Raw genomic sequence first — 12,657 nt, forward strand, 5'->3', positions numbered from 1 at the left:
ATAAGCCAGAGGTTCCCCATCAACAGCCTTAAAACAACAGGTCCCGAAATCATGACTGGGAATCTTAGGCAAAATAGATAAAAGCACTCTGGAAAACTAGAAACACTTCAAGAAAAACCATACAATAGATAATTTTATCTGTAGCTTTTTTTCCAAAAAATAATAATTTTAAAATATTCTTTTTTGTGTGGAAAACCGGAGTACAAAGCCTGCTGATTCTCTGAAAGAACCTGAGGGTGGCTGGGCACTGCCCTGGCAACTGATTTTTGAGAAGGGAAGAGGGCAGAGGTTGGCAAGGAGATGTCTGATTGTATTTGATCGCTGAGAGCTGATCCACACACCAGAGCCAGGATGTGGCAGTTGAGTTCTGGACTGTACCATTGAAGATGGGAAGAGTGGGAAGCCACATTTTGAGTGCTCCCCCACAGGGGAAAAACGAGAACCCTGCCTGCATGTTGGTTAAGGCTTGGTGCTGATAACACCAAGGCTACAGGTTTGATTCCCATATGGGACAGCTGCATATTCCTGACTTGCAGAGGGCTGGGCTGGATGATTTCTCAGTTCCCTTCCAACTCTACAGTGGTTCGGTTCAGCAGCCCAGCATATTTGAGCAAAAGGTTTGTAACCCAAGGTGGTTTGTTTCTCACGTGGGAGGTAAGGTAAAAAGGTAAAGGACCCTTGGACGGTTACATCCAGTCAAAGGCAACTACGGGGTTGCGGCACTCATCTCGCTTTCAGGCTGAGGGAGCCAGTGTTTGTCCATAGGCAGCTTTCCGGGTCATGTGGCCAGCATGACTAAACCGCTTCTGGCACAAAAGAACACAGTGACGGAAACCAGAGCACACGGAAGCTCCGTTTACCTTCCTGTCACAGTGGTAGTATCTATTTATCTACTTGCACTGGTGTGCTTTCGAACTGCTAGGTTGGCAGGAGCTGGGACAGAGCAACGGGAGCTCACCCCGTCACGGGATTGAAACCACCGATGTTCTGATCGTCAAGCCCAAGATGCTCAGTGGTTTAGACCACAGCGCCACCCGCATCCCCATGTGGGAGGGTGGACCATCTTTCAAATATATGATTCCTTTCCTTGCATTCTGAAGCGGCAGAGTCCAGAATGTTACCACCTCTCATCTTTTATTTATGTAAACCGCCTTCAGAATTTCTATTAAAGGATGGTATTAATAATAATAATAATAATAATAATAATAATAATAATAATAACAGTAACAACTATTATTATTAAATATGTGGTCACTGTATTTTAGACCAGATCTGGGTCATCTTCAAGGGCAGCCCCTAGCGGAGAGCATTGAAACAATCCAACCTGGAAGTGTAGATCAGCACTAGGTAAAGATAAAGGACCCCTGACAGTTAAGTCCAGTTGCGAACCATTCTGGGGTTGCGGCGCTCATTTCGCTTTACTGTCCGAGGAAGCTGATGTTTGTCCGCAGACAGTTTTTCCAGGTCATGTGGCCAGCATGACTAAGCCGCTTCTGGCAAAACCAGAGCAGTGAACAGAAATGCCGTTTACCTTCCCGCCAGAGCGATATCTATTTATCTACTTGCACTTTGACGTGCTTTCCAACTGCTAGGTTGGCAGGAGCTGGGGCCGAGCAACGGGAGCTCACCCCGTTGCGGGGATTCAAACATCCGACCTTCCAATTGGCCAGCCCAAGGCTCAGTGATATAGACCACAGCGCCACCCACGTCCCTAGATCAGCACTAAGCCTCTGCAAAAAGATATTGATTGTTAGTATTTGTCCTTATGCCCAAATGTTTTTTGGGGTGGATATCGACACCAGTGTTGTTGAGATTGGCTAATGAAATTAACAGAAAGGTTTCACGCTAACAACGCCTTGGGGTTCCTCAGCACGCAAAGGTGTATTCCCCCACCCACCCACCCCCACCCCCAGGCAGGCCGTAACAAATTCCACTAGCAAACTCCAAACAAAGCACCACCAGGACGCACAAATCTGAATCATCATTTTAAGTCTTTCAAAAAAAAAAAAAAAAAAGCACAGAAAGGGCTAAAAAGTGGGGATTCCATTTGAGAGCGTGGCAAGAAGAAAACCAGGGAGCTGTGTGTTCTGGATGCTTGGAAGAGTCCCCCAGAGGCTTGGAAGTGTTTCCTGCAGCCTGAGGGTCAACCCTTCTTCAGATGGAGAGCGAAGTTTTCCCACGGAGCCTTTGCCTCTTTGAAACGTTCCCGGAAGAGGGAACCAAGGGTGCTGGTGCCTTCTGCAAAAAAATGCTGGTTTTGCAGGAAGCAGCCGTATTGCTTGTTGATTCCGGTGCCGCTTTCTGGCATTACAAAAAAAAAAGGGAGAGAGAAAGAAAAGTGCATTATGAATAGTTACAGGGAAGAGAGGGCTTGTGAGGGCCGGAGCCCAGCCACTTAGGGCTCCGCAGTCCTGTTTGTCCTCTGAAACTCTTCCAGCTCCAGTTTCCTGCTCATGGCCAACTGCAGTTCCTGCTTGATAACCTGAATCTGCTTCTCCAGCTCAGAGAGCTCTTGGATCACAGAGGTCCTGGCCACGTTGAGGGAGTCCGCTTTCCCGTTTGTGGTCAGCGATGCTGGGGAGTCTCTCGTCAGGAGGGGGAGAGGGATGTCTTGCTGCTGCTGCTGCGGCGGCGACTGTTGCTGCTTAAGCACCACTTCGTTTTGGCTCTCTTCACTGCAGATGTATTTCTTCCGAAGGCAGTTGCCTGGGCTGGCTGTGTTCCAGACTGAATGCTGGCTGTTCCCTGCGTTGGACCTGCAAAAAGAAAAAAGTCACAGTTATTTCTGCCCGACCTACAGTGATGGAATATTTGCTGAAAGCCTTCAAAATTTCACAAATGGCCAAACAGATACAATCATACCTCAGGTTACAGCCGCTTCAGGTTGCGTTTGTTCAGGTTGCAAATTGCCAAAAACCGGAAGTCCCAGAATGGGTTACTTCCGGGTTTTGGCGGTCGCGCATGCACAGAAGTGCTAAATCGCGCTTTGCGCGTGCGCAGAAGTGCCAAATTGCAACCCGCGATATTTTCAACTACCATGGAAAATATGGATTGATATAATAGAGTACGGAATAAGATGCAGCTTTAAATGTTTAAAATGGGACTCCAGGGAGGGGGGAGGGGTAAGTCCTGAAATTTGGAGGAATCTCTGTATATGGATATGCATTTGATTTTTTAAAAATAATTTTGTATTGTAAAATCAAGTAAAAGTGATTTCATTAATTGTTGTAGTTGTTGTTATTGAACAAGACTTCCTTATTTTCATAGGAGAAATGTTGGAGGGTACGCCAGGAGTGGGGAGGGTGTGGCTCTCCCAATATGAATGGACTCCAACTCCCACCAGGATGGTCAGGGATTATGGTTTCCCAGCCCTGACTTACATTGTGCCAATGGTAAAGTAATGGGAAACCCCCAACTCTTCCTCCGCCTATTCTCGTCCACCTCTTGCTTCCAATGTGTGTATGCAGGCGATGCAAATGTAGGAATACTGCTAGATTAGTGGTTCTGAAGCTGTGGGTCCCCAGATGTTGGACTACAACTCCCAGCATCCCTGAGCTCTGGCTTTGCTAGCTAGGGGTGATGGAAGTTGTAGTTCAACAACATCTGGGGACACACAGGTTGAGAAAGGCCGTGCTAGATGAAACTAAGGGCCCATCAAGTTCAGCATCTTGTTTCGAACAGCATGCAGCTGGAAAGTCCACCAGGCCCCCACCCCTTGTTGTTTGTTTTCCCGGAAGGCAGAATCCATAAACAAAACTACAGAGAAAATGTCCAGGCCTTAATCCAGCCCATAGGGCATCAGATATCGGTTCTACAGACTCTTTTTAAGAGATAAGAGCTGAGCAATAAACAGAAATGTCCCTGGGCATATGCTAAGCGCAGACACACTGTGGGGCAGTGCAGAATCCACCTGCAATGAGCTTTTGTTTTCAAAAAAGAAAACAGGGGCCAAAAATATGCTGCAGATCCAGATTGTGTGTGAACCAAGTAGAAGAAACAAGGACACAGTCTCCACTGATTCTAGAATAAAATGTTGTGTGTATGCAGCCCTATACTAAAATATACTCCACTTATCAGATGTTGTTTCATTTTCATTAGTTATTTCAGTTATTTTATTACAACGTTTTAACCACATAATTTTTTAACGTTTGGAGGCCTTATTACTCATATTTAAGTTTGTTTCCTTCTTTTGCTCTTATTGTACGTAGTATTTTCAACTGGTGTATTCTCTGCAAATCTTATATATTGTGTGCATGTTTACAATAGACAGTAGAAAAAGACCTCTGGTCAAAACATCTTTGGTTTAGCTATGGTAAGTTTTCCGAAAACAAGTTCATATTATTATGTTTCGTGGAATTTTGCTATCCAGATCCCAATTTGTTTGCAGAGGTTTGTGTCCCCACTCACCCATGAAGCTCACTGGGTGACCTTGGGCCATTCCTGGTCTCTCAGCCTAACCAACCTCACAGGGCTGTTGTTAGGATGAAATGGGGAGGTGGAGAACCATACACATCCCAGTCTGTGGGATGCAGGAGTTGACGGCAGATGGCGAACATCTTACCCGCTGCCAGCTAACAATCTCGCTTGTAAGATTTCTTGCTTCTGATAGATCCACATAGAGAATGTTGACCCCTAGGCCAAAGAATTTGCACTTAGCAAAATCTATGCTGACTGAAGCAAATGAATCCTGATACACTTGAAACCGTCAAAGAGGCGAGGGTGTGCATGTACTCTGTTTTTTATAGGTAAAAGGTAAAGGTAAAGGACCCTTGGGTGGTTAAGTCCAGTCAAAGGGGACTATGGGGTTGCGGCGCTCATCTCGCTTTCAGGCCAAGGGAGCCAGCGTTTGTCCACAGACAGCTTTCCGGGTCATGTGGCCAGAATGACTAAACCGCTTCTAGCGCAAAGGAACATCTGGGGACAGAACCCCAGAGCGCACGGAAATGCCATTTAGCTTCCCGCAGTAGAGGTACCTATTTATCTACTTGCACTGGTGTGCTTTTGAATTGCTAGGTTGGCAGGAGCTGGGACAGAGCAACAGGCGTTCACCCCATCCCAGGGATTTGAACTGCTGACCTTCTGATCGGCAAGCCCAAGAGGCTCAGTGGTTTAGACCACAGTGCGACCTGTATTTGTGTGTGTGTGTGCACACCTCCCCACACACACCCCATGTGCCTTCTGGGAAATGTATGATTGAAGAAAGTGCCAGAGAATTATTCCCTAGGGAAATAATAATACAGTAGAAGCTATTTTCATCAATCCTCTGTTTCTTCTTGTTTTCCAATGCAGCAGCTATCTAAAGGAATAAATGAGTTTTATCGTGGGATGGAGGGGGAGTTTTGCTACACTGTTCGACTGCATTAATTCATTATAGTTTGGTGCCTGTGCTCTGGTTCAGCAGCATGGCCCTGTGGACATTCTCGGTGAATCTGCAACAGAACCGCTGCTAGTTTGAACAGGCTTGGGGCTGGGATGGTTCCAATTAGACCCAGCGAATGTAAAAGGGATATTTTTTATGATGGTGCACGACCCTTCCTGCTGGAGAGATCTTGGCCCCGCCATCTCATGCAGAATTGTTCTTTCTATCAAGAGTGTTCGGGAAGTCACATTTGCCCGGGGATTCAGTTCTGTCAGATTTCCCAAACTTGCCCTACGGTCAGGCTGGGTTTGTTACGGGGACATGGAAAGGGAAGGCAAAATGGGAAAAGCAGAGGCAGGCACAGTTTGTGTGACTCATGGCATGAGTAACGCCAGGGCACTAAAAACACAGCTGTCAGACTTGATGCAGTGTCGCGATGCCAGCTTGTATACTTAAGCCTTTTAAATGGCATAGTGTGTTCTCCTTCATGGAGAGCACGTATTGCGGTGGGGGCCGCCAGGACACTCCAAAGTTGGGGGCGGGCTATTTGACCTTTGGCCACTGATGCGATTGGACTTCCCTTGTTGTTGGGAAGAAGTTAATGTTGCCATTTGATTGATTGACAGCCAGAAATGCTAAAACTCCTTGCACGAGGCTAGGGCTTCCTCTTTTCGCCCGTGCATCGGATTGCCTGTCCCCCCCTCCCTAGAATTAGGGTTGTTCGCTTGACCTTGCTATGCCTGTCATGGGGTCGTCTGCTTCGGAGCAGGGGCCCGGTAGGAATTTTGTCCACCTGGCTGATTGGCTGGGGCCATTTGGTTTTTGCCTACCGTGTAGCAAATCATCACAACTTGTAAGGTTGCGGTTAGGCATTGGTTTATGGTTTGGTTGGTTGAGGGGCATTGTTTGGCTGTGCCTGCCCCTCTAATGCTGCTGCTGCAAGGGATTCCGTTAAAGGAATCAGGGGCTAACTATTGCTTGTCCACCCTGTCAAGGGGGCTCGGGCCATAGCAATGAGCTCCTGGTTGCATTTGGGGAGGGCTGAGGGCAGCTTCCCTGCTCCGTCGCTACCCCCAAGTGTATTCCTCTATTCTGACTTTCACATCGTGCGTTATATCAGTCTGTCCCCCATGGTGGGGGCAGATAGTCGCAACCAATGCCTAAGCAACCACTCACATTTTTGTATTTTAATAAAGTTGTGGCCAAAATTATGCTCAAACCTTAAACAAAAATTTCTGTGTGATGTGTGAGTTATTGGGGTGGCCCTGGGGACCTCGACACGCAACATGTTGTAAACGGCACATTATTATTATTATTTTTAAAAGGTCAGCGGTAACAATGTTGGAAAAACCAGGTTCACAACTGTGGTGCCTTTTTTAAACAAGTCTGAAAAGGCCCCAAATAAATGTATGCCTAATTATAATTTCTGAACAGATCGTACAATGCCTGGCATTGCGATGCTTTCTCCATTCCTCGGTTTGCACATAAGGAAAGGGATTTGAGCACACAGAACAGCTTGGCCTACATCTGCAAACCTGCACTGAGATGCTGACCTTTTGGGGGGACGAAAGAGCAAATTCAAAAATTTGCCTTCCATGAGTGTGCTGCTGCTACAGATGAGGAAGTCGACTGAGGGGTGCAGCTGCCACTGTGAGTTGCTCCCCCTGTTTTTCTAGACGTGGTTGTCTTAATGGGACGTTTGTGTGCCAAGCACATTGAAAGGAAAAAAGTGATTACATGTCTGACTGTCATGTCACTGCTGGGTCAGACAGCTATAGTGTGTATATAATAAAATGATGTGAATGGAATTGCTCCCTCATATAAAGTCATACAGCCAAAGGCCATTCTTTATGATTTATGATTCTCTTGGCACAATAATAAAAATGATTTTCAGTTTCTCTTCAGTGTGTGACTCACATTATACACTACAGTTTCCCCAAGTGTTTCTCTTTCCTTTTCCTTAACAAAGAGGGGAGGGGGGAGTGTTTTGTGTCATGGGAGCCAATATCTACAGATTCATCTGGAAACAAGGGGTTTTAAAAGTCATTTTTCTTACCTCTTTTCAACTCGCTTTGCTTTAGGCTGGTGTTTCTCTTCAATAAATGAACTATTTAAAGCACGGTGCAATCTCTAGAGGAAAAGCAGGGAACAAATTAATCATTAGCATAATCAGCCTTGCATTTTAGGGTGGAGCGGATAGGAAATATGAACGCTGCACGTAACAGGCTGTGATTTTGTTTGAAGCGAAGCACAGTGGAACCTTGGTTCTCGAACGGCTTAGTTGACAAACAAATTGGCTCCCAAACACTGAAAACCCAGGTTTTCTGGTTTTCAAATGTTTTTTGGAAGCCAAACGTCCAATGCAGCAGTCTGCTATTCTTTCCAGGACGCCTGCACCAATTGGAAGCCGCGCCTTGGTTTTTGAACGTTTCGGGAGTCGAACGGACTTCCGGGACGAAAGTTCGAGAAACAAGGTACCACTGTACTGAGCTGTTTGTGTATGACCCCCACCATTGTGATTCTCAGAGCGATTCCACCCATCCCATTTTCACCGATGCTGCATGGTTTGGGAAGAGACTACAGAAGATAGCTAGAACCTTTCTCATTTAGACAAGATGCTTAGAAAGTTGAAGTAATTTTGATCCTTTCTAGTATTTTAACATTTGTTTGTATGTATGTTTGTTTAATTTGTATACCGCCCTATACCCGCAGGTCTCAGGGCAAAATAAAATCCCAAAATACATAATAAAAACAAGAACAAGAACAACTCAATAATCCCCCTGCTCCCCAACACATTTCAAAAGGGCATTGGATGTCAATTGACCAAAGGCCTGGTTAAATAGGAACGTTTTTGCCTGGTACCTAAAGGTACATAATGAAGGCACTGGTCAAACCTCCCTGGGAAGAGCATTCCACAGACTGGGAGCCACTGCAGAGAAGGCCCTGTTCTTGTGATGCCATTCTCCGGACCCTCATGGAGTAGGCTCATTAAGAAGGGTCTCAGAAGATGATCTTAGGGTCTGGGTAGGTTCATATGTAAAGAGGAGGTCCCTGAAGTACTGTGTTTTGACGTATGGCTGTGACCCCCCCCCCCGATTTTGTTGTTTTGTAAACAGCTTTGAGGGTTTTTCTCGATCAGTTAAGTGGTGTTAAATTTTTATGAAATAAAATAAATACAATTAAAAAAATAAAACCTTTGCTTCTCTGGATGGAGGATATAAAGAGGTTACCCAAGGCAGTTTTGTGGTGTAATCCATTCAGAACAAGAGTGATTTAATACCAGGAGGACGTACCTGACTTGTATGAAGCCAGTATCTCAGCTTGGATTTCTTTTTGATTCGTGGGATCACCAGCCTGTATACGATGTGCTCTCCAATAGTAGTGAGAATTGACAAGCCAAACCCAATGCATAGCATCACAAAGAGTCCAGAAAAGTGCTTGATGCCCATCTGCAGTGTCTGTTAAGAAAACAAAGGAAGTGAGTGACATTAGAAAAACTGGCTGGTTTTCTTCTTGCTGGTTTAGTCCTTGCCCCACCCAGGTCTAATCAGACCCAAGACCCACCTCCAATCTCAACATGCAACAGGTCCCCTCTCTTTATCACATATGCCCATTTTATCCTTCCCACTTTCACTGCGCTTGTGCTCATCCCCGGCATCTGATACAGCATGAGGGGCTTTAGCCAGAGGCAATTCTGTGCTGAAATTAGGGTTGCTACCCGTCCCTGGAAAAACGGGATCACCTCATTTTTGGACAAAATGTCCCTTGTCCCATTTGGACTTCAAATGGGATGTCTTCACACCCACCCACCCAACCCTACATCCCCACACCCCGTATTCAAGCATGGCTGGCACAAAATGGCGGCTGCATCACTGTTAGTGCACCTGACTAGGAGTCTGGCCTGGTTCAAGTGTGAGTGATGCTCCTCAGCAGAGGCCTGATGGTCTAGCATGGTGTTATGTATTGAAGTTCTCACCCTGGCCACCAGGGGTATTGTGTACAGTGGTACCTCGGGTTAAGTACTTAATTCATTCCGGAGGTCCGTTCTTAAGCTGAAACCGTTCTTAACCTGAAGCACCACTTTAGGTAATGGGGCCTCCTGCTGCCGCCACGCCGCCGGAGCATGATTTCTGTTCTCATCCTGAAGCAAAGTTCTTAACCCAAGGTAATATTTCTGGGTTAGCGGAGTCTGTCACCTGAAGCGTATGTAACCTGAAGCATATGTCACCCGAGGTACCACTGTACAGCAGAGGTACCACTGTATATAGTTTTCACTCAGGTCCACGTCAGTTAATTTAGGCAGGACACCCTGGGCTGTTGTTGTTACAATGTTGACTGCTGGCTTCCTATAAGAGCAGGCCGGCTGAGCTGTTCAGTTCAGTTCTCCAGAACCACTTGGAGAAATCTCTGTGTTAATTGCTATGTCCACCCACAACCTAATACATGGTATGGGTTGGCTGCTGCTTGGCCACTCTGCCACACCAACCAGACCTTTCCTCCTCCCTCCTCCCTCCTCCCTCCTTCCTCCTCCTTCCTCTTCTGCACTTGAGTCTCTTCTGATGCAGCGTGCATGAGAGGCTGGAGCTGCAGCTCAAGTCGTTCATGGGAGCCGGCCATCTAACCCTGGCCTCTGCCCATCTATGTGGGTCAAGTGGAAGAGCAGGACACCTAGCTCTGAGGGCCTTCTGGTGGTTCGCTCACTGCAATAAGTGAAGTTACAGGGAACCAGGCAGAGGCACCTCTTGGTAGTCACACCTGCCCTGTGGAACACCCTCCCATCAGATGTCAAGGGGATAAATAACTCCACAACTTTTAGATGACTTCTGAAGGCAGCCCTGTACAGTGGTACCTCTGGTTGCAAACAAGATCCATTCTGGAGCCCCGTTCACAACATAAGCAGAATGCAACCTGCGTCTGCGCATGCGCGGGTCACGATTCACCGCTTCTGCGCACGTGCGGGATGTCATTTTGAGCGTCTGCGCGAGCGGTGAAACCCAGAAGTAACCTGTTCCATTACTTCCGGCTCACCGTGGGACGTATCCTGAAAAAACGTAACCTGAACCGAACGTAACAAGAGGTATGACTGTATAGGGAAGTTTTTTATGTTTGGTGTTTTATTATGCTTTTATGTTTGTTGGAAGCCTCCCAGAGTGGCTGGGGCAACCCAATCAGATGGGCAGGGTACGGATAATAAAATCACCATAATCTTTTAAGCTCACTATCTTAGCCACAGGAAAAAAGGCAAATTTACCTTGTTTACCACCTAGTAACCCTTGTTAAGTACCTGACCAATTTGTAGCTATCTCTGGAGACAACCAGGGATCGCAAACAAAATATATGACATGCGATTAATACCAGCTTGATACCCTTTTGTCCATTAGGATATTCTCCTCAATAAGCCCCCATGAAATACGTAAAACTTTGGTGTTTCTGCTATAATATTCTGTCTCATGTTAATTAATGAGTAAAGGGTGCTATTGAATGATGCTCTCAAATTTGTCTTGACCAACCCCATGCAAAACAAATAGATGGGTTCCTAATGGAGGCATTTCAATGTATGGGTAGTTTTCGGTTAGTAGGTAGGTGTGCATCAGAACAAATATCTTTCTCTGTTCACAAAGGAGATGCCAAAACAAAGCATGAACGAAACAGCTGATAAATATGCTGTGACAGCTCTCTTGAAAGCCTACATTTCAGATGCACATTTAAATAAAAATAGAAGAAGAGGAGGCAAATATGATTACAGCAACAGCAGATTTACAAACCGGCAACTTTCTTAGCTGTATATATCATAACACACACACACACACACACACACACACACTTTGGGCAATCATAGAGCAAAATATGTATAAATTTCAATAAAGACAACAGAGCCTTGTGGCACCTTAAAGAACTGACCAAAGCAGAATAAAGTGGTATTATTCCTTTCCTTGATCTGGATGCTATGCTTCTGTTGATGCAGCCTAGAATAGCACTAACTGTTTTTTTGCTGCTGTATCATACTGTTAACTCATATCAAACTTAAGGTTTACCAAGACCTCTAGAACTTTTTCACGTGCATCACTAACAAGGCAGGTGTCTCCTGTTCTAAATTTTGGCATTGGATAATTCCTGCCTTAGGGCTTATCCATGCACCTGTTTGTCCTGAGACTTCCTCCCTGGGAAAACCTTTCGTTTAGTGCTGAATCGGAACAAAGGGAGTGGGCTTTCTGTGGATTACCGTTTGTTTCGATTTAGTGCTTAAAGAGCAGGGGAATGTGGCGGGTCAAAGGCAAACTTGCTTGGACCTGTGTCTAGAAAACACAGGGTGAGCAAAAAACAGCTTGGACCCATGTTTTATAGGTATGGGGCAAGCAGAAAGTATGGACGACACCTGAGTATAGTACCGTACATTTGAAATTCATTTTGTTTGTTAGTCTGCCCCCACCCCCCGTAACCAGCTCTGGTAAGTAGACTGGCCACAGTCTCTTAAAACTAAATGCTCCCCAAATGCTATTGTCATTATTAAAATGCAATACAAAATGCAATTCAGAGCACAGCTGCGATGGAGGGAAAAGGATAAAAGCAACTGCAAGAGCAATATCGCCACAAGCTCAAAGAATGTGGCTAATACAACAAATTGGCTCCACTTCCCAGTGGGGAGGAGTTGCATTGGACCGCGTGGCCACCCACTCCCCACCGGGGGTGGGAGACTTTGTCCCCCATTGCCTGGGGGATCCCGGCCACGTCAGAGCCCGGCCAGCCAATCCGCTGGCCGGGGGGGGGGGGCGTGGCTGGAGCCATTTAAACATAGGAGTGAGCCAGAGGACTTCCTCTTTGGCTCGCTTCCTCAATCACCTGTCCTCCCTCCCTATTTTTCAGGTCAGGCAATGGCCTTGCTATGGACTTCGGTTGGTCACCTTGGTTGTTCGAGGGGACTGGTAGAAATTTTTCCACTTGGCAAATTGGCACTGGTCACTTGGTTTTCGCCTACCTCGTAGCAATCGTCACAACTTTGTTAGGGTTGCGGTTAGGCATTGTTTGACCTTGTGTGGGGAGAGGTGAGGTGTGGCCATCACCTGTCCCTCCATGCTTGAGGGTATTCCGTTAAAGGAATCCGCGGGTGTTGATCTAGTCTGAAGCCCGGCTGGCGGGCTAAGGCCTTGACACGACCCCGACGGGAACACCAGGGGGAACTTGAGTTGGTTCGCATCGACAGGGCTACCCCTACCAGTGGCTTACCCTTACTGGACTTCCAGCACAATGGGCAGGAGTCAGATATAGTCAGGTCCAATCAATGCCTAAGCCAATACTGC

At 46.4% G+C, this 12,657-nt stretch overlaps 1 protein-coding gene and 1 long non-coding RNA gene across 2 annotated transcripts in view; one reads left to right on the forward strand and one right to left on the reverse strand.

Annotated features, from left to right (window-relative positions):
- Positions 1-1,904: 1,904 nt before the first annotated feature.
- The window catches only part of GRIN3A (glutamate ionotropic receptor NMDA type subunit 3A), a 95,186-nt gene continuing 84,433 nt past the window's right edge, over positions 1,905-12,657 (reverse strand). Inside the window, exons 7-9 of the mRNA XM_081893841.1 lie at positions 8,653-8,817; positions 7,416-7,489; positions 1,905-2,756 (exon numbers count right to left, since the gene is read on the reverse strand). Of these exons, the coding sequence (XP_081749967.1) occupies positions 2,396-2,756; positions 7,416-7,489; positions 8,653-8,817 (600 nt within the window). The 3' untranslated portion in view covers positions 1,905-2,395. The remainder of the gene's footprint in view (positions 2,757-7,415; positions 7,490-8,652; positions 8,818-12,657) is intronic.
- On the forward strand, positions 4,221-7,257 carry LOC309359709. Its single transcript, XR_014163914.1, has 2 exons — positions 4,221-4,312; positions 6,794-7,257. It is a non-coding gene; the product is annotated as an uncharacterized lncRNA (long non-coding RNA).

Source organism: Podarcis melisellensis (genome assembly GCF_964234715.1).
Source record: "Podarcis melisellensis genome assembly, chromosome: 17".
Taxonomy (NCBI): Eukaryota; Metazoa; Chordata; class Lepidosauria; order Squamata; family Lacertidae; genus Podarcis; species Podarcis melisellensis.